At 32.8% G+C, this 22,809-nt stretch overlaps 3 protein-coding genes and 1 long non-coding RNA gene across 4 annotated transcripts; 3 read left to right on the top strand and 1 right to left on the bottom strand.

Annotated features, from left to right (window-relative positions):
• Positions 1-5,066: 5,066 nt before the first annotated feature.
• Positions 5,067-7,629, top strand: LOC133782707 (putative pentatricopeptide repeat-containing protein At3g25060, mitochondrial). Its single transcript, XM_062222063.1, has one exon. It carries the CDS (start codon positions 5,395-5,397, stop codon positions 7,198-7,200), a length of 1,806 nt encoding a protein of 601 aa, XP_062078047.1. The 5' UTR covers positions 5,067-5,394; the 3' UTR covers positions 7,201-7,629.
• A 6,511-nt stretch (positions 7,630-14,140) lies between these two features.
• On the top strand, positions 14,141-17,148 carry LOC133782713 (RPM1-interacting protein 4-like). The gene is made up of 4 exons (XM_062222075.1): positions 14,141-14,399; positions 15,520-16,077; positions 16,485-16,667; positions 16,758-17,148. Exons 1-4 carry the CDS (start codon positions 14,394-14,396, stop codon positions 16,785-16,787), a joined length of 777 nt encoding a protein of 258 aa, XP_062078059.1. The 5' UTR covers positions 14,141-14,393; the 3' UTR covers positions 16,788-17,148.
• Positions 17,149-18,445: 1,297 nt separating this feature from the next.
• Positions 18,446-19,593, bottom strand: LOC133782704 (uncharacterized). Its single transcript, XR_009870671.1, has 2 exons — positions 19,341-19,593; positions 18,446-18,870 (listed from the first exon to the last, which is right to left on the bottom strand). It is a non-coding gene; the product is annotated as an uncharacterized LOC133782704 (long non-coding RNA).
• A 555-nt stretch (positions 19,594-20,148) lies between these two features.
• Positions 20,149-22,552, top strand: LOC133782694 (uncharacterized). Its single transcript, XM_062222051.1, has one exon. It carries the CDS (start codon positions 20,436-20,438, stop codon positions 22,215-22,217), a length of 1,782 nt encoding a protein of 593 aa, XP_062078035.1. The 5' UTR covers positions 20,149-20,435; the 3' UTR covers positions 22,218-22,552.
• Positions 22,553-22,809: the final 257 nt, after the last annotated feature.

Here is a 22,809-nt window from a genome sequence, read left to right as displayed (position 1 = left end):
CTTAATAATGCTTTATTAATTTGGAAGGGTATTTTGTAATTTGATTATTTTATATTAATTTTATATAACTATTTTTATATTAAATTTTTCTTTGGTTGTTTTGCATTTTTTTTTTATTTTTGTAATATGAATTGTGTTTATTATTTATTATAAAAATTTTTCCCCTTTTTAGATTGTATGTTTTTTTTAAAGTCTGGGTAAGGTAACCAGTTACTTGATTAATTTTTCACAATTATGTAAAAAAAAATCCTAGAGCTAGGTTAAATAACATGTATCATGAGGAGTAACCAGTTCCTTGTTTGATTTTTCACAGTTATGTTAAAAAAAAAAGTCTGATTATGACGCCCTTTACTCTCCTTTTCTTCAAATTTAAGTTATTCTCTGCAATCAAATCCATATCCAAATCCAAATCTACACCCTCAAATGTTAAATCCCTACCAGAACCCTAGACTTTTCCAATCTGATCCACCGTTTTCTACATTTGTTTTCCAAAGCATCTGATCCAATATCACTCCTATGGCGCTCATCTGATACAACTGGTACTTTCTTTTCCCCGAATTGCAGTTTCAAAATCTCATCCTCAATGATTTTTTGGTATGGTTTTTGTGAGTTTCTGGTTTTATTTATCTTGATACAAATTTGGGGGGTGAATTTTGCGAGGCTGTGGAGGGTTTTTGATTGAACAGGCATGAAGAGAGAGTTGGCTTATGTATTCGAAGCCAAGTCTGAACTCGGCGAATCGCAACTTGGTGGGACTCGGGCATCATCTGCTTCTATGACTTAGACTCCGACCGAGTTGCAGACGAGTTCTGGTGTGGAAGGTTATGAGAATTTTAGCTGTAAGAGATTTAAAGGTTCTGTTGTGAATGGTTTGATTGTGTATACCCGAGCTAGGAAGTCTAGGAACAACAATGCGCGTGAAGATGAGCATGTTGAGCGGCTTAAGCCAGCTGCTTGTGTTGATGAGTTTGTACAAGGTGAGTTGATTAAGGTTATAGTGGAAGATAATATTCATGGTAGTTCGTCAATTCCTATGGTTAAGGAGGAATTGTCGATGAGTAAACCCTAAAATCCCAATTGACCCGACCCCAAATTGAAAATCCTTCTTTTTATTATTTACTTTCTTTTATATTTTCATAATTCATTTGGGCTAAAATTAAATTGCCATGTCAGCGGGCTATAATATCTAACTCACACTTTAGAGTCCCACGTGTCATCCTAAATCATGTAAAAAAAAGGCCACATCATCCTCCCGTTACAAAAAAATGAACGGAATTAGACAGAAGTCCTAATTTACATGATTGTGAATAGATCGGGGGGATTTTTTAACGGCCTGAAAAAATCAGGGGCACGATAATGCATATGTAATAGTTTGGGGGGTAAAAATCCTAAATAACCATCTAAATATTGTAACTCTGTATTATATGTTACAATATGTGACACTCTTTGTCACATTTATTTAATCTAAAACATTATGATATTACATTATATTATAAAATACTATAATAGTTTTTGCTTAAAACCAAGAATGAATGCTTGCTGAAATTTAAAGAATGGAAAATTGAGGTGGAAAACCAATATGATCGAAAACTGAAAGTTTTAAGAGTGGGTAATGACCTTAAATTTGTTAACACTGAGTTCAATTTGTCGTGTCTTGAGCTTGGCATTATTAGACACAGAACTGTTAAGCACACACCTCAGCAAAATGGTGTTGCTGAGAGAATGAATAGGACCTTGATGAATAAAGTTAAGTGTTTGTGGATTAGTTCTGGTTTGGGAAAGAGTTTTTTGGGGGAAGCTTTGATTACTATATGTTATTTGGTAAATAGAAGTCATAGTAGGGTCCTAAAGTTGAAAACACCTTATGAAATGTTAGTTGGTAAAGCACCAAGTCTTAGGCACTTAAGAATATTTGGATGCATTGCTTATGCTCACCAAAAAGAAGATAAACTTGATCCTAGAGCTATGAAATGTATTTTTCTTGGTTATCCCACTGGTGTGAAAGGTTATAGATTGTGTACTATTGAAAATGGAAGACCTAAGATTGTTATCTCTAAAGATGTAGTTTTCAATGAACATGGGTTTATGCACTTGAAAGTTGAGAAGGGTATGTTTTCTGAATGTGAATGGAACAACAAGGATAGGAAAGACTTGGCTGAATTCAATATTGAGCTTGGAATGCCAACACTAACAACAGATGACCAATCTACTGCACCCACTAATGAAACTGATGCAGAAGAACCAACTCAAGAACCTGAAACTGAGGTGGAACATCTTGACACTGAACAGATGGATCAAACAGAATTGAGAGACTATCAACTGGCTCGAGATAGGACTAGAAGAGAGATAAGGCCACCAAAAAGGTATGTTGAAGCTGATCTTATAGCCTATGCTCTAGCTACTATCCAACCCGAAGAAATACCATAACCAACTACCTATGAAGAAGCTGTGGCCAACAAGTCAAGGAAGAAATGGTTAGCTACTATGGAAGAAGAAATGGACTCCTAGAGGCAGAACAAGACATGGATAGTAGTACCAAGGCCTTATGATCAGAAAGTGGTATCATGCAGATGGATTTTCATAATAAAAGAAGGCATGACAGAAGGGGAACCACCTAGATACAAGGCCAAGCTGGTAGCAAAAGGATTCACACAGGTTGAGGGAATAGATTACACTGATATATTCTCACCTGTGGTGAAATACAAAACCATTAGAATGATGCTTGCTGTTGCTGCACATCAAAATCTTGAAGTTGAGCAATTAGATGTTAAAACTGCTTTCTTGAACGACTTCTTAGATGAAGAAATTTACAGGGAGCAACCACCTGGTTTTCTGGTGGAAAATAGCAAAACAGAAATGGTATGCTTACTTAAGAGATCTTTATATGGATTGAAGCAATCACCAAGACAGTGTAACAAGGTTCAACTTGTTTGCTCGAGAAATTGGTTTTGTAAGGTCAAAATTTGATTCTTGTTTGTACTATAAGGATTTGGAAACAGCCAGCACAGTTTTCCTTCTATTGTATGCTGATGACATGATGATTATCAACAAAGACAAGACCAAGATCAAATTTATCAAGGATAAACTCAAGTTTGAGTTTGAAATGAAAGACCTCGGACCAGTGAGGAAGATTCTAGGCATTGAAATTCTAAGAAACAGGAAAGAAGGGAAATTGGTTCTCACTCAAAGCAACTACATCGCAAAAGTGATAAAAAGGTTTAGCTTGGATACCTCTAAGGCTACTGCAGTACCATTAGCTGGACACTTCAAGCTGTCCAATGAACAATGTCCTAAAACTAAATCTGAAAGGAGGGAAATGGAGAAGGTTCCCTATGCTGTAGCAGTAGGATGCTTGATGTACATCATGGTCAGCACAAGACCAGATATTGCACACTCTTTAAGTGTACTGAGCAGATACATGTCAAATCCTGGTCCTAAGCACTGGAAAGCTTTGAAATGGCTAATGAGATACCTGAAGGGAACATCCAAGTATGGTTTGATATATGAGAGGGATCCAGGATAAGTGTCTCTAAATGGTTATGTAGATGCTGATTATGCTTCCAACAGGAAAACAAGACTATGAGAAAGCTATATATATTTTGTTTGTGGCATGAAAGAGGAAGTAATCATCAGTTTCCTCTTTTTGAAGCATGGGGAAGGATGATAGCCGTCAGTAGGTTACTTGGGAACCGAAAAGCCATGATTGGACAGGAGTAGGTTACTATTCCCGAAGATGCACGAACTCCTCTGACAGATCGGGTGGGGTAATTGAAGGGTCGTTTCTTTAAAGTTTATTTATTACTGGTCGTAATAAATAAACTTGGGGGGCAAATGTTATCCAAAAAACATACACAGGTGACGTGGCAGGCAATTTATAACACGTGGCTGACACCTGACAGAGTTCTGTTCGACTATCGACCAGTAAGACACTACAGGCGTGGAGCTGAGTTATGTCACGACCAGCATGGTCGTACATTCCAGATATTTCAAGATAATCTTATAGAGATCATCGTCATATCCGAGATTATCTCCCATGATTTACTGAATATCCGATTAATTAGGAAAGAATATCTGTAACTAATTCATGTAATCTTTCTTGAGCCTGTAAATAATGAAAAAATAGCTCAAGGAATAGACTTTTTGGCTTTTGCTTAATTAGAATTACACATTCAGGAGAGAAAAAGCTATTGTTCTACGATTGTACCATTGGTCTCTCTCAAGCTTGTGAAACTCAGAGAACCCTAGTTCTTTGATCACTCATTTAAGATCTCAAATCAATAATAGTTTAAGTGGACGTAGGTCATTACCAGTTCTTGGGGCCGAACCACTATAATTCTTTGTGTCCTTTACTGTGTTTGTCATTACATTCATTCCAACACCTCTTTCCACGTCAAGCGTTTTGACTCCGTGTCAGTTGGCCAAAACGAGGGTCAACATTTATCATTTCTAATTAGTTGTCATTTTGTTCTTGGAGTTTTCTCATGTAAATCCCAAAGGTTGTTTGCCATTTGAATTTCAATAAGTTGATTTGCCTATCTTGTGATCAATATTTGTTTAAATTGCTTGTCCTAAAAAGTTTATCTTTTCTCATTTGAGCGTAAACTGTTACATTTCCAACTCCAAGAGTGTAATCCTTCCCATACAATACTTTCAATACCCGTGAGGAATTTGGAGTTGAGATTTTTATACTTTTGAGATTTTTCGATACTATTTGTGTTATGACTTGTGATAAAAAGAATATGGTTTGGCGCACACACACACAACTCTGAAATCACAACTATAGTAGCTTAGATAGTAATTTCTGACTTCTTGCTGATAATTTGAAAATCCTTAGATGATTTTGCTTTGTTTGACTTGATTATTCAACTTGACAATTTTCTATTTTTTCGCTTGAATTGCTAGGGACTAGCAATAAGCTGGTTGGGGGTTGTGATTAGTACTTAAAAATGACATTTTACTAAGCTTAAAGCATAAATATACGAGTATTTCAAATCCATGGGGGACTTTTCCCATATCACACACAATTATATTTTCTCAATTTTTTAACAATTCATTTTAACTTTTAACAAAAAGTTCTAGCACTCCCATATCAACAAACCCTTTAAACAATGGATATAATACAAATAATTGCTATCTATACGAGCATATTTTTCACTAAAAAAAAAAAAGCTTGGGGAATAAGGTTATATTTTGGGAAAAGAATCCTTTTATCCTAATCCAATCTAATAATAGTCAAGTTTAATTGTAAGTTGAATCCATGCAATTTCGCTCCAGGATCGAATCCAGAGAATTTACGCATTCAAATTGCATATTACGTTTTAAATCTATTTCTAGAGACCCAAACTTTTGTTGTTTGCTCCCGAAGCATAAAAATTTAGTAGCTTTCACCAGCAAATGCGGTTGATTCCATGGATAAAGCGCTTAACATCTCTTATATTAACCTGTCAAGATAAAGAATCCCTAGCTAAGATCCACGCTCTTGTGATCTTGACTGGTCTCCGTGGAAACTCCAACGCACTGCTCATAAAATCTTATGCACGCATTGCTGATACAGTGGAAGCTCGCCGAGTGTTTGATAAAATGCCTCAACGAGGTGTAGATGTGTGGAATGCCATGATCATTGTTTATTCTCGAGAACAAAACCCTGATGAAGTCGTAAGGTTACATCGTCTGATGATCGCCGAAGGTGTTAGGCCAGATAGCTCTAGTTTCACGGTCGCTCTTAAGGCGTGTGCGGGCTTGTTGGACCTTAGATCAGGCGAAGAAATTTGGTTTAAAGCCATAGAATATGGCTACAAGTATGATGCTTTTGTGGGTTCTTCTGCTTTGAACTTGTATGCAAAGTGTGGGAGAATAGATGAAGCTGCGAGCTTGTTCGATAAAATGCCAAAAAGGGATCTTGTTTGTTGGACATCCATGATAACTGGGTTTGTCCGAAGTGGGCAGCCATTAAAAGCCGTTGATATTTATAGGCGAATGCTAAAGGAGGGTGTGGAAGCTGATGGGGTTGTCATGTTGGGGTTGATACAGGCTTGTGCAAGCCTTGGCGAATCAAAAGTGGGGCTTTCTATTCACGGACATTTGATTAGGAGAGACCAGCATTTGGATGTAGTACTTCAGACTAGCCTTGTTGATATGTATGCTAAGTTTGGAAAGTTGAATTTTGCTTGTTGGTTATTTAAAAGGATGACTTATAAGAATGTCATCTCTTGGGGTGCTTTGATTTCTGGTTATGCTCAAAATGGTTTTGCAGTGAATGCTCTGAAAATGTTAGTAGAAATGCAGAGTTGTGGTTTTAAACCAGAATCAGTGTCTCTTGTGAGTGCACTTTTGGCTTGTTCTCAAGCTGGTTTTATGAAATTGGGTAAATCCATACATGGGTATATTGTAAGAAGGCTTGATTTTGATCAAGTTTCAGGCACTGCTGTAATTGACATGTACTCAAAGTGTGGATCTCTTTCTTATGCTCGTGCTCTATTTGATAAGACAAAGACTAAAGACTTAATATTTTGGAATGCAATGATTACCAGCTATGGAATTCATGGACAGGGAAGAGAAGCTTTACTGCTCTTCCTCAAGATGACAGAAAACTCAAAACCCGATCACACAACTTTTGTTTCACTTCTCTCAGCCTTTAGTCACTCGGGTCTTGTGGAAGAAGGTCGAAAATGGTTTCTGCTTATGCAAAATGATTTCAAGATTCAACCAGGGGAAAAACATTATCTTTGTATGGTTGATCTTTTAGCTCGTGCAGGGCAAGTCGAAGAGGCTTATCAGCTAATATCTTCCATGGATACCGAACCTGGGCTCCCCATATGGGTTGCTCTCCTTGCAGGTTGTTACAATCATGGGAAGTTGTCAGTTGGAGAAATTGCTGCAAAGAATATACTTGAGTTAAACCCAGATGACTTGGGAGTTTATGCTTTAATCTCAAACTTCTATGCCAAGGAAAAAAAGTGGAATGAAGTAGCTGATCTGAAAAACATCATGAAACATTCTGGAATAAAGAAAATACCTGGCTATAGTGCCGTGGAAGTGAATGGAAACTTTCATTATTTTCTGATGGAAGATAATAGCCATTATCAACATGAAGCTATTCTTCATTTTTTGGATAAGTTGGATCATGAGATGAGAATTATGAAATATATGCCAGAAGCTGAACTTTTGTGGCATAATTTTGAACTACACCAAGAATCTTGACAGAGAGATTGGTCAAAATTACTACAAAACCAGCTCGCCTCTGACCGAGATTTGACATGTAGCAAAGTTGACACCGGCCTTTGTGGGCTCGTGACTTTGAAGAATGAAACCATCTAGAGACGTGTCAAGCTTAAGCCAAAAGTCAAATGTGTGCTTCCTCTGGTTAGAGCCATGGAACTTGACAGCCAAGCCAAATTTTCTCACCTTGTTCAAAACAAGACAAGTCAAGGTCTAGACCATGAAGACTTCATTGGAGCTAATACTCCATTGGCATGATCATATCAACTATTAGAACAAACGAGTTTCAATAACATGGGATGTTTCAGGTTCAAGAATCAAGAACACATTCTCATATTTCTTCCTTGAATTGTTTATGAGTTCAATATTCTCCTCATTATCAGGCAAGTGTATTCTCTTCCAAACTACTTTCATCTTTGTTTATTTTGGTTGTGTTTGGTAAAATTTTTGTTTTTGAACTTTTTAAACACAAAAATGGAAATATTATTTTTGTTTTTGTTTTTAAAAAAATAAAAACATGTTTGATAACTAATTTTGTTTTTTATTTTTTAAAATAATAAATAATAAATGCGTTTGATAACTTTTATTTTTATATTTTGCTTAGCAATATAAAATGAGATGGTGATTTGAAGGAGAAAAGAAAAAAAAATTAAAAATTTAAAACAATTTAAAAAAAATTTGAAAGTGAAAGTTTTCTATTTTCAAAATTTAATAAATTTTGTTTAAAATTTAAAAAAATAATAAATAAAAATAAAGTTACCAAACACTATTTTATGTTTAATTGTCAAATTTTTATTTAATTAAATAAAAAACTGTTTTTTGAATGGTTACCAAACAGCATCTTTATGTTTTGTGTATATATTTTTTTGTGCCTGTTTTTTTTTTTCGATTACATGTTTGGATACTGTGTTTTAAAAAATTCATTTTGGATATTGTATTTTGTAAAATAGTTCAAATAGACCCTAAACTCAATTTTGATGGAAAAAATTAAATATAATAAAACAGTTTTTATGCATAATGATTTTATTTTTGTTCTAAATTGTTAGTTTGGTGAATTATTTGTGATTTTAGTTGAGAAAACTTTGATCAAAATTGGGTTTAGAATTTAATTTGTCAAAACATAGGTTTCAAAAATTATATAAACCAATTATTAAAAAAAAAAAATTATTTTACCAAGATTATGATGCTGGCCTTGATTAATTAAAGTCATTTTTACCTTCATGCAGGTTATTGAGAAGGAAGTATTATGAATTTCCAAGTGCATATTTTACTTTTACTAATTATTTGTGATATTTAGATTTTTCATCACTTTCCTACTTTTCAATGTTTGACAAAATCAGACTTGTGTTTTTTTTTTCTTTCCCAAATAGCTAAGACATCAGATGTGAATCTTAATTAGAATTCAGATTGCAAAACCAGGAATTTTTCTCATTGCTTCTTGATAAATTCAACAACCCCACATTACTTTTTTGAATTGTGTCTTCTAACTCTCCAATAACTTCAAGTTTTTAACTTTTGATTGATATGTTGTATTGTATTTTGTCAATAATAATAAGAAATGAGGAGAAGAGTCTTTGCCTCTTAAAAAAAGAAAAGAAGATTTTGGTAAACTCAAATTAATTCTTTGCTCATGACTTTTTCAAAATGTTCAACATCACCACTATAGCAAAACCAAGATATGCCCAAAAAAGCTGGGCCAACCAATACCATTTTTATTCAAGGAGTTGTTTGACAAGTCCCAAATAAATAAATAAGAAGTTTATATTATTTAAGAATTGGGAGATGTTAATAGTGTGTTATATTTGATATAAAAAATCAATATATTATATATTTAATATAATTTTTAGCATTATGTTTCAATGCACAATTGTAAAAATTGTTGTAAAATTTAATATATCATTAATGCTAATTTGATATTTATTGAAAATATACAAAAAAAATAATCATTTTTCTTTATATTTTAATGTTGATAGTATAAGATAATAATAAAATAAAAAGATAAAAAGTATAACATTTAATACAAATAGATAAAAATAATATTAAAATAATAAAAAAAACATAAAAGTAAATAAAAAAAGTGTAACATTTATGATGAGGTAAAATACGCACCATGTTATATTGTGTGTCAAATTTGACCTAACTTTTAACATGTGCTAAATTTCGCACAACTTTTGGCACACAGTTGGAGCATGTTTTTTGTAAAGTGAGCTATATTTTAATAATACATCACAAATTCGACATTTCATTGGAAATGCTCTAATATATAAAGTAAAGTCATATGATATGGTATAGTAGTTTAGATTATTGAATAATTAATCTAATAAGAAACTCATTAATTTAAATGACAATAAAAGGGAGGCAAATTTGGTGGGCAGCAACAGTGGATTAATCCATTAAATAATTAGCCAAAGTAGATGAGAAATTTGTCCTCCTTGCCACTTTTTTTTTGGGTCACACATAATCCTTCAAAATTGGCTGTTTTGTTCTTATGGCCCATATAAGACCAAATTGGCCCTAAATTCATTAGAATATCTTTTTGCTAAAAGCTGAAATCAATTACACAAAAAGTGGAGTTATTAATTGTTTTTTTTCTTTTTTATAATATAATAATATAGCATAATGTAGTTTATCATTTAGTGCAAGCAAAATTCTAAGTTCTTTTCTATCATTACCATAATCATTTGAGAGCAAATCCATGCAAGACTAAAACTAAAAGTTAGGCAATAATCACTTTCCCTTGCTAACCATTTGACAAGTAAAAGACTATATTGCAAAAAAAAAAAAAATTACATATAAAAAATGGTTTATATTTTTTTGGACCCCGTGTTTTGTCAATTATCTTAGTTAGATCATGTGTTTTGACAAATTATTTTTTGGACCCTATATTTTATAAAATGATTAAAATAGAACCCTAAACTCAATTTTGATGAAGAAAAAAATTAAATATAATAACACAGTTTTAAAGCAGAATGATTTTATTTTTGTCCCGAATTATTAGTTTGGTAAATTATTTGTAATTTTAGTTGAAAAAATAGACCAAAATTGGGTTTTGGGTTCTATTTTAATCATTTTACAAAACACAGGGTCCAAAAAATAATTTGTTAAAACACAAGGTCCAAACAAGTAATGAGAAAAAATACAAAATCCAAAAAGGTATAAACCCTATAAAAATTTTAAAAAAAAATGCCTATACACAAGTAAAATTTTAGTCTAATGAGAGTTTGAATTATAAAATTATATAAAATACTTGTATACAAAATTTAATGAAAATATATAATTTAAGAAGAAAAATACAAAAAAAAAAAAAGAATATAAGATTAAAACACTAAAATAAAATTTAAATTATATAAAGAAAATAAAATTGAGAGGGCCCTCAATCAAGACCTACTATGGAAGTCTGCCTATACATATACATATATGTATTTATATAATGATTGACCATATAATAAAGTCTTGTCTCCTCCATATAAGTTTGATAAATCAAATATGAAAAAAAATAGCCAAAAAAAAAAAAATAGAGCAAGTGGAAATTATAATAAATAACAACTTTTGTTAAAAATCACGTGTTAGTAAAGCTTGGTTGGCAAAATTGGCTTTTATTAAAAAAATAAAATTAAAAAAAAAAACTTCTTTAGTTGGCGAATCGGTCTCCTTATTGGACTCAATATTGCCTAGTCTATATTTTTGGTCTAAGAAAAGTTTTAAACCATGGAAGATTAGTTTTTAAATCTTTAAATTACTTCAAATTGTTTGGAAAATTAGCTGGAACACATATTAATTATATTATAGTATTGGAGAAAAACAAAATTAAATTTATTAATTATTATCATTTAGTTGGGTTTACAAAAAAGTTAGATGGGAATAAATTCAGTCTTACTTACCTACACAAACACAAAAATAAAAATAAAAATAAAAAATAATAAGTACCAAATTGGTGTACTTTTTTTTTGCTATAATGCCAGCTACATGGAAGACATTCCATTGACTTTGTGTAGAAGAACTAGTAAATTAAGACTACTATGACTAGTGTATTACACGTATGTGTATAATAATAATAATAATAATAATAATAATTCATTTATCAAAATAATAATAATAATAATCGTAATTCAAAATGAACCAAGTTGAAGGGTACTTTTAAGCACAATAATATTAAATTAAAAAACAAATTTGGGATTTTATTTTATATGGCATATAGTAAAATTTATATAAATTGTTATTCTATATTGAAATAATTCGTATATAGTCATACAAAATTTATATAATAATAATAATAATAATTCATTTATTAAAATAATAATAATCATAATTCAAAATAAACCAAGTTGAAGGGTATTTTAATCACAATAATATTAAATTGAAAAACAAATTTGGGATTTTATTTTATATAATATATAATAAATTTTATATAAATTGTTATTCTATATTGAAATAATTTGTATATAGTGATACAAAATTCTAATCTCAACTTGAGTTAGTTATAAATAAGAATAAATTTTACATTGTATTAAGTTATAATTATTTAAAGTCTCATTTTAAAGAAATTATTAATAATTATCTTGATATTACAATATATGTATATGTATGATATGTTACTTTAAATTTAAATTTAAGATGATACAATTTTTTTTTATCTAAAATTGTTCTATATAATAATTTAGTATTTGGAGTTGTTATTTTTTTTTTAATGTGAAATTCATTAACGATTAAACTGACCAAATTTCTTGTTATTAAATAAGAAGGATGGAAAAGAAGAGAGATGGACCATATAAGAAGGGCAGAGAGGAAAGTGAGAATCTTTTATGTTGTTTGGTAAGCGAGGAAGGAAATAAAGTAATTTTCTAATTCTTTGTTCCGTATTAAAAGAAAAATGGGAGAGAAATTCTTTGAGATTTATATTTTTTATTGCACCTTATAAGATAACAATATTATTAGTTAATTGATCTAAAAAAATATTAATTAGTAATTATATTTTACATTTATAATTTTAAATATCATTTTTTCATGTATAAATGGATGTTTAATTTCATTATCAGTAATGTTGTTTTGAACAAGTTGTATTTAATTAAAAAAATACATATGTATAATAAAATAACAAGAAGAGAAAATATCTCAAAATATTTGAAATTAATAAAATATTTATTTATATTTTGATAGGGGTAAATATGTAAATTTGTAACTAAAGTTTTTTCTCTCTATCTCTTGCCCTTTCAAAATAGAATGATTGAAATTATAGATTTGGAGGGATTTACTCTCCCTCCACCTATCCTCTCATTCCTCAAATCATTTCTACCAAACAAATGATTTTATCTCTCATTTCATTCCTCTCCATCCTTCAATCATTACTACCAAGATACTCTGTTGTTATAGTAAAATATGCCCAACCGAAGATCGACACTCGAAAACTCGAGGAGTATAGAGACAATAAATAGACTATATAGTAAAATATGCCCAAGCGAAGATCGACACTCGAAAACTCGAGGAGTATAGAGACAACAAATAGACTATATAGTAAAATATGTCCAAGCGAAGATCGACACTCGAAAACTCGAGGAGTATAGAGACAACAAATAGACTATATAGAAGCTCTAGAGGTTGCAATTCCAATATTTTTTTTATTATTGAAACAGGAGTCAGATGGTTAGATTAGTGTTATTATGTTTTTTGAAACTAAGAATGGCAGGGTTCGATCCCATTCCATTGTCATTCAAAGACAAAAACTTTCCCAATTGCGCTATACAAAGAATGAATTTAGGAAGTACAATGGATTATACAAAAATTTTACTATATTAACATCTAAAAATGGTAAATCAACAAACCCTTTAGATTTTAAAAAAACTTACATAATAAGAATGAAGGGTATTGCTATGGTGCATACATTTTGTGATTTTTTGTATTTCCCAGCTCGTGAACGGTTTTTGGCATCCTGCAAATTTTCAGGAAATTCTGAATAATTTACAGTGCCGAAATCTAGGTTGAAACAAGTTGTTACACGCGTGATTAATTTTTTTTATACGCGTAAAAAACAGTTTGTTTGAACCATTCGAAATTTCTTGAAAATTTACAAGATACTTTAAATAACTACAATAAATACCGTCACAAAAAAAACACACCAAAAACTATTCACGGAGAAAAACAAAACATTACAAAAGATAAGTAGTTATGCACCATAAAATTATCCTAATATATATATATATATATATATGAATTGCAAATTTAATTAGCCTTAAATACCATGGAAGTAACTTCAATATGACATATCATGTATTCACACAAACTGACAAATAGACTCGTCTTCAACATAAGGTGACAAACACAGCTTTAACAATTACTCGAAATTACCATTATACCCTTCTGGTGACACACTATTGTTGTTATTGTTATTATTATTATCATTGGATGGTAAGAGAGCCAGCCAGTCGGTCAGTCGGTCAGTTAGCCGCCTTTAACAGTAACGGCGTTAACAGTTCTGAGCTGAGTTAAAAGCTTCAACGGCCAACCACTTAACGGTCACGCTGACGGTTAGTTTTTCGCCACTTGCCAGAGCTGGAAATTCATACTTCCACGCCCGAGTTTTGGTGAGTCAACTCGGTAACCATAGATTTTGGGTTGAAAGCTCTTGGAAGAAGTAAAAAACGTTCCTGGCAATAGCAAATACATACCGATTCACGTAAATTTCACAGACTCAACCGAGTGAGAGAGACCTTTGAATTGAACCATGGTAGAGAAGTTAGGCCAAACTTTATTTATTTTTTTATTTAAATATAAATAAAAATAAAATTTGGAATGGAAGAGAGAAAAGGCAGACTTTTTTTTATTTTATTTTTTTTTACAGAGAGAAACAAATTTGAAGAAGAAAGAAAGGTCAAACATGACCGGTGGCTCCGGTCAATGGTTGATAAACCTCTATCTGGCTCTCTCTCTCTCTCAATACAACTCGTCTGGCCATCTCTCTAAAATTCTCATTCAATTTCCTTCTGCCTCTCTCTCCATCTCTCTCTTTCTCCCTCTTAAATTCTCTTTGTTGGATCGTTTCAAGGGTTTTGTAGAAGAGTAAAACCAGGCCATAGAAAATTTTGAGTGAGTCCGTTTGGTCACGGAATTTGAATTGGGTGTAAGAGACTTTTCTTAGTTGTATCTGGGTTTTGTTCCAAGTTTGTTTGGTTGAAGAGAAAATGGCAGTAAGTTTCGATATCTCTCTACTGATTTATCTCTTTGTTGTTTTTCTCCGTTCAAATGTACAGTTTTTGTTTGTTTGCCGAGAAATTTTTTTTTAACTAAAAGCATTATGTTCTCTTCTGTTAAATTTTTTGGACTTTCGCTTTTTGACTTATAATTTTCCGAATATGTGAGTTTGTTTTCTGTTTTTGGCATTTAGATATGTGTTGATTTGTTTGTATTTTTTAAGTGAAGCATTTGATACTCAATCCAATTATTGGTACTGGATTTTATGTTTTTTTTTCCTAATTTGTATTTAAAACAAATTCTTTGCTAAAAGTCTTTATGTTGTTGATCTCTTTTGTATATTATTTATGGAATTTGAGAAGAGGTTACTTGCATGGTTCATATCAAGATAATGATCAATCAAAGATCGTTTTATATATACTATAATTCATCTACATTATATCAGCTGCATATGATGATTATGATTATGAGATTTTGGTCCCCAAGCCCTAAATATCTTACTCTGCATGTAGTTGAATACTTGAATTAGGATACAATATAAAGAGAGGAAAACAGAGACAATTGCTTTTAAGATGTTTGAAGAATTTCTTCAATGGTTTTCTGCAATTTTTTTTGGGAAAATGTAGACCTTGTTTTTTTTACTTTGTCCACATGGTACAGTATGTCTCTTTCTTTGGGTGCTTTTTATTTTTCTTCTGGCAAAAAGTTGCTTTCATATATAGTTTAGCAAAGTGGCGAACCAACATAAAGTTATGAAGTTAGAATGGCCAATTAGCTGTCATTTAGTAAAATAACACATTTTGACTGAACGTTTGGTGTTCATTCATTATTGGGTTTCTTTAAGATGATGATACGAAAAAAAGTAAGAAAGATGTCTAAAAAGTATGTCTTTATTTTAAAGCATGAGTATCTGGCCTGATAAAGATGGGCACCATTTGTTACCTTATTCTCTTTGGTCAAAATAATCGTTTTGGAAAAAGCATTGTATGCTGTGTTTTTTGGTTGTAAAGATTGTATATTTGGTATGGACCTTGACCAGTAATAAAGTTTATGTTGTGAAGATGTGTTTTTACGTGTAGTTTTGAGATTAATAACAAGCTCTTCTTAATGTAACAGCAACGGTCGCATGTACCAAAGTTTGGTAACTGGGAAAACGAAGATAATGTTCCATACACAGCCTATTTTGACAAGGCTCGTAAGGGTCGTACTGGGGGGGGTAAGATGATTAATCCAAATGACCCTGAAGAGAACTCAGATGCTGATACTTCTCTTACTAAAGGAAAAACTGATGCTGGTAAACCAGTAGAGCAACCTGTTCCAGTGAGAGCAGCTCATGAAAGGCATAGAAGCAAGGAGGATAACGAGTTAAGGCAGTTCTCAAACTCTCCAGGACCTCACAACAACACCGGTCGTAGGGGCAGCAATGACTTATCAAATCAACGTCAAGGTGGTGGTGGTGGTGGTGGCATTGGCCGTGGAGCAGTTTCTGGTGACAACCATAGAAGACCTGGAAGACCAAGTGGTGGATCCGAACAAAGTATTGAAAAGTCACCCCTTCATCGCCAAGCAAGGGCCACAGGAAGAGATTCACCATCTTGGGAAGGAAAGAATTCTTATGATGGTAGCCATGGTACTCCTGGAAGATCTAGATTGAGACCTCGCAGCGAAGATAATGTAAGTTTTCTTCCATTATTCCCTTTAGTTTCATTTTTTTTCCTTCGCAAGATTGAAATGTTTATCTGGTGCTTGCCCAATACATTTATATGTTTGTACTATTAAAACTTTGTTTGTACCCCAAAAAGACCAAAAGAAAAATCATATCTTTAGGAACAATCTGATTCTATTATTGATTAGTTTTTCGTTCTCAAGTACATTTGCTTTTACCAAGCATCAATCATCATTTCAGGCATGTTTAGCAGTATGGTTTTTGTATCATAAGAACAGTCCTATTAGACCTTTCCCAACTCCTGGTTTCTGTAAAAAAACAAGGACCACCACTTAAAATGACATAGATTTTAGATACTGCATTTTTGTTAATACTTGCTTCTAACATTGTCTCTGCTAAATTTCTAATGTGTCAGCCTGATCATGGCGCTGCTGTTCCGAAATTCGGGGAGTGGGATGAAACCAACCCTGCATCAGCTGATGGTTTTACTCACATATTTAACAAAGTTCGGGAAGAGAGGCAGACTGGGGCAGGCAGAGTTGGCACACCTGAGCCATCTTACGCCAATCGGAAGCCAGATCCTAATGATTCTGCCAAGGTTTGTCATTCATTCTTAATTTTCATGGAAATGGTTTTTTGTTTTTTAGTATTCATTTCTTCTAATCCCCTTTTGTTTTAAACTTTCCAGGGCTGCTGCTTTGGATTCTTCAGAAAGTAGTATCTGTAATTTTTCCTGGCTGGTTGTTATAAGGTGAAAATGACACCAATGTGTATATATAAAATATATCTTTGAAGGCTCAATCTCCCAGAGGAGTAACTTCTATGGAGTCTCATTCAGATTCTCAAAGTGTGCTGGTTTTGTATTATGGAAACATTCAATTCTGATTTGGATACATGTCCTCCCTTTCTCTTCTTCTTCTTCTTCTTCTTCACCTGTAGCTGGTTTTGCTGTGTTTACTATTTTGGTTAAGTTTTTTTTTTTTTTGGCTTATTATATTTGAATGGAAAAGACCAGGCTAATAGATTCTTTTAATTTATTATAAATATATGGCCATTATCATTGGTCTGCCTTAGTCTTATTGATGATATTATGTCTATATTTGATTCTTTGTAATAGCCTGGAGCCTTGTTTTTTATTGAATTGAACCCATTATAAATTTATAATTATACATGTAAAAAAGAAAAGAAAAGGGTAAGTCATGTGAAGAAAAAAAAAATTAAACTCCAAAAAGAAAAAGGATAAATATCATTTTTAGTTATTTGTTGTGCAAAAGTTATCGATCGAAACTTTGTTTTGTTTAATGATAATTTGGATTCTGAATTTTGCAAATTAAAACAAAATAATATTGTGAGTTTGATTTTAGCCCATAATTTTAAATATAATTGTTCATTCTCTGTTCTTAGGTCACTTTTTTGTTACTTTAAACCTATCGGAACATCACAATTGATACAATATTTAAAATTACTTAGACCAAATTCGGAATTAAGTTATTATTTTGTTCTATTTTACAAAATCACAAAATTATTTAACAAAATAGAGTCCAATTTGACTTTAAACCTATCGCATCTTAAGAACGTTATAATTGATCTTATATTTAAAATTACTTAGACCAAAGTTGGAATTAAGAGATTATTTTGTTCTATTTTACAAAAATATCAAATTATTTAACAAAATGGACTCCAATTTATTCAATGAAAAACGAAAAGATGGTAGAAAAAGTCTTATTCAATCAAACCAAACATCTTTGGGAAATTTTTATATATACGGAACCTCACCAAAAAAATTCGAAAAATACGGTATTTCCTATTTCCTACAATATTACGGTAAAAACTAAGCCCACCAACCCAAAACTCAATACCACATATACGGAAGACTCAACCCAACAATTATAACCCAGCCAAATGTTGTATTCAATATATTTTCAGAGATTTTCAAAGATTTGAGCTTACAAAACTGAGAAGACTTGGTAAAATCATAAATTTTCTTCTGCAATCTACTACAAAATTTATGAATCAATGGGTCTACAAAAACAACTATACGACATTTATTTTGTGGTAAGTTTCTTTGTTCTTCTATTTTGTTCTTGGAACATAGTTTATAACTTTCGAAAATCACTAAGACAAATCTAGCAAAAACATATATTTTAACACATATCTCCACAGAATCATATACAAATTTTACCATAGAAACATTTGAAAACAATGAAAACCTTTTATAAAAAAAACTGTTACAATATTATAAAGATGTTTCTTAGAATGTCTCAAATTTATTGTAAACATTTATTAATATTTTAAGTTATTTATTAATCTACAAAATTTTCATTTACGACATATGCTGGGAGTGTTTTCCAAGGATTGCAACTGAATTTTAAAGGAAAAGAATTGACATTTGTTATCTTTATAAAAACATAACACAAGTTAACAACATCTAAACAAATATAACCTGGTATGTATAGAACAAAACAATTATCTTGCAACTTAAACAAAAAAAAAAAGACATGATAGAAAACTTACGTGTTACAAACATGTAACAAGCTTTTACAGACAACGATGAATTTACATGTTACGAACCTATAACAAGTTTTTACAGACAACGACAACTATGAATTTACATGTTACAAACATGTAACATGCTTTTACAGACAGTATAATACATAGATTTGTAACATGCTTTTACAGACAACATAATACATAGGATTATGTTTTCTACTACCACTACTACTACTGCACAAACCTTCATCCTCAACACTTTTGGAGACATAATTTCACCCATTTCCAACCCCCACCTGTTGAGCAAAACACTGTAAAATAAAGGGTTATTGATAACCAACAACACTTCAACAAGTTCAAAACAAATTCCTCTTTATGCAGTAAAACTCCAAACTTTTTCCAGCCAAGGTTGTAATTCATAATTTTTTTTTTTTTTTTTGAATCCAATTATCATTCCTTGTCATCTTTTTTTAGTGAATAAACGTGCCTTTTATTCATAAAAGTTAGACAATATATAAAATAACTGCTAATTAAGATAATCCATTTTCACACTCAAAAAATCCCAAATGAAAACAAGCTCGTGAGTAGAGATAAGAGCTTTCTTGTCCAAAAAATCAAACACCCAGAAAAGTTTCACACAAAAGAATTCATCATCTAAAGAATTGTATTGTATTGTTCCAAGAGAAATAAATAAAGAAAAAGAAGATAGCATACGAATAAAGGAGTAAACTTTTTTATGAGAAATTAAAAAAATCAACAAATTAAAAAAAAAAAATCATACTTTTTTTATGAGAAAGGAGAAGCTTCCCTTTTTATTTTCTTAGCAGCACTTGAAGAAGCAACAATGGAGTTCCTTCGTAGCCAAATTTAGAAAACTCAAATACTTGAAAACAAATGATTCAAACACCAAACTAACAAATTGTTAGTAGCGGGAGATGAAAAATTTCAGTCATCTTTGGGAGAAAATGGAGAAGAGAGGAGCTGAGAAATAAACATAGAGAGAGAGTTAGAGTTTTCAATTTGGGAAAAATGAGATCTAAAAATTTTATACCGTATAAATTTTTTTTTTAAAAGTTTCTGTATTTTTTAAACAAAATACCGTATAAAAGAAAACAACCGTATATTTCGAATTTTTTTGTACTTGACAGTGAAGGGTGTAATTTTCCCAACATCTTTCAAGTGTGGGTTATTTGGGCCCATTTCTAATCAAGGCTTTTCCGGGCCCATTACGTTGGACCAGGTCGTAATTGCTCGGCCCACTAATTAATGCATAACATGCTTCAGTATGATGAGTCACACCTGATCCGACCTTCCACACACTTTGCAGGTCATGCTCTTACACATTAGCCGCCAATAGAGCCAAAATATATATAATATAAAAAAATAATGATAAAATAAAAAGTCAATAAAGTGGTTGATTGAATCACCACCGTTGATTGACGTTATTCCCCACGTGTCGATAGGAGATCAACGAGTCAAGGAATCTATACCATGTGGACGCTCGCACTGGATAATTTCTCACATCCCTATTCGTTGTTGTAGCGCCAAATTTTCGCGGCGCCTTCTCAAAATTCAAATTTTCACGGAAAAGCTTAGAAAGTTGAAATGAAAATTTTAAAACTAAACTAAAACAAACCCTTCTTTTCTTTCTCCCTCTTGTTTTCAGATCTGAGTGATTCAATTCGAACTCTTCTCTGAAAATCTTACTTCTCTCTATTCAAATCTTCAATCATTTTCTTTTTCTTTTACTTCTTCCATTAATCTAGTCCAGTTCGTTGAATCTGTGTACCCTAATTATGTGGTGAAAGTTTTTGAAGTTTATCAGGGGATGAGCTTTGGTTTCTTTCAAATTTACTAGCCCAACTGAAGAAAATCAATGGTGAGGGAGCAGAGTCTCGAGTCCTTTTACTCTAAGCTCCGCCAGTCGGTGACGGCGTCTTCTGATTCTCCGCTTTTGATATTCCCGTCAACTTCAGATGTTGATTCTCTTTGCGCCCTCAAAGTCATTTTCAATGTTCTTGAGTCCGATTCGGTCCTGTATGCTTGCTACCCCGTTTCCTCTTTTCAAGAAATTCACAAGTATGCGGGTTCCGATTTGTCTTCGTCTGAGAAACCTGTTTCGATACTTTTGATCAATTGGGGATGTCACCGGGACTTGAGGAAAGCGTTGAGTTTAGGCCCGGCGGCGCGCGTTTTCGTTGTGGATAGTCACCGTCCGATTCATTTGCACAATTTGAGTGAGCAGAATGACCGGGTTGTTGTGCTGTATACTTTGGATGATGAAAATCAGTCAGATTTGGCGTACGATTTTGATGTTTCGGCTTTGGCTAATGCAAGTGAGATGAATAGTGACGATGAGGCTGATGAAGAATCGGAAAGCGATGATGACGACGACAGTGAAAGTGAAGGGGAAGAAGCTGGCCGTGGATCGAGGAAGCGGAGGAGGGTTTCTCAAGAAAACGAAGACGACCCAGTTCAGCTTTTCCGGAAACTGAAAAAGGAGTATTATCGAATGGGCACGTTTCATGGTAAGCCTTCTGGTTGTTTGATGTATGAATTGTCACATTCTTTGAGGAAGAATACAAACGAGTTGCTGTGGTTGGCTTGTGTTTCATTGACGGATCAGTTCGTTCATGAGCGGTTAACAGATGAGAGATACCAAGCTGGAGTAATGGAGCTCGAGCAGCATATAAACAGTTCGGGTAATTTGGATGCAGTAAGTTCGGTAACCCTTAAAGATGGAACAAAGATTCGTGCACCCAGTGCTTCTAGAATTGCTTATGAAGATGAGCCTAGACTAATGCTGCTGCAGGAATGGAATTTGTTTGATTCAATGCTTTGTTCATCGTATATCGCAACTAAATTGAAAACCTGGAGTGACAACGGAATGAAAAAGCTCAAGCTTCTTCTTGCCCGGATGGGATTTGCACTGGTAGATTGCCAACAGAAGTTTCAATACATGAATCTTGAAGTGAAAAAGAAGATGAAAGATGAGTTCGAACGATTTCTACCCGAGTACGGGCTTACTGATTTCTATTACAGGAGTTTCTTGCGGCTACATGGCTATAGTTCAAGGGTTTCTGCTGCAGATGTTGTGTATGGAGTCACTGCTCTTCTTGAGTCTTTTGTGAAAACAGATGGCTCTTGTGCATCGAAACAGTTTGGCGTGGCCTTTGATGCTCTTTCGTTGGGCAATCTTGATAAGCTGAAAGATGGAATGCAACATGCTATTAGGATACAAAGAGCAATTCTCAGACAAGGAAGCACAGCAATAACTAAGAGTGGTTGCATAAGAAGTGGAAGGAAATTCCGGTGGGTGAAGCTTGAAGATTCAGTGGATACAAAGCTGTTGGGGTACCCACAGGCATTGACAAAGTTTTGTTATTTTTTGATGGATGCTCTGCGAGAAAAAGGTGCTAGAATGAAACCTTTGCTTTGTGCTTGCTTGTTGAATGAGACCAACAAGGTGTTGATTGTAGGGGTTTGTGGAAAGCCTCGACTTGGTGCTGTTCAAGGAAACGCATTTGGAATTGCATTTAGGAATGCAGCTGAGGAGATTGGAGCAGATTTCTTCCATGAATTGTTTGAGTCTTCTTGGATTGTATTGGATACGGCCTCTGTCAATTCTTTTATGGTAAGGTTAACTGAGAAGCTTTGATGTGGAAGCTTGACTCGACTATTTGGAAACTCTGAGAAGCAACACACAGTTTGCTCCCACAAGTTCGGAGTCAAGTAAAAGAAAAAAAAAATCAAATGTTCAGCTACTTGAAGCAAGTATGTTCTTAAGTCTTGACAAATTGTGCTTGTTTGAGATGTTTAATAAATGATATCTTATAGTTGATCTGTATGAAAAAATGTGTGTTTTTTCACTTTCATTTTAACATTACTTCTGTTGTACCATGATTTTCTAAGCATTAAGTTAACTTTGGCTCCTAAATTTGTAACAAGTTCTCATTCATTTTATGAACTTCTGAAAAGGTGGCATAATTGTAACAGTGTATTCATTCAAATGTAGGATTGTTTGTGTATCACAGATTCAAAAGTCAGGCTTCTGTCATAAAATTGTTGATCAGAAAAATGATCTGATCTTTTTTTCTTCTCACTGAATACATGCATACAAATCTGCCTCCATCTTTGATTTGGTGCTTCCAGACACACTGCTCTCGGCCATGGTCTGGCTATTCTTCAGCTACAATAGCTAGTATGATGACATTGAATTTTGTTCATTTCATTTTGATGTGTTTTTACCC

Source organism: Humulus lupulus, chromosome 1 (assembly GCF_963169125.1).
Source record: "Humulus lupulus chromosome 1, drHumLupu1.1, whole genome shotgun sequence".
In the NCBI taxonomy this organism is placed as follows: Eukaryota; Viridiplantae; Streptophyta; class Magnoliopsida; order Rosales; family Cannabaceae; genus Humulus; species Humulus lupulus.
The sequence above is the reverse complement of the archived record's forward strand: the minus strand, read 5'-3'. Positions and strand labels throughout refer to the sequence as shown.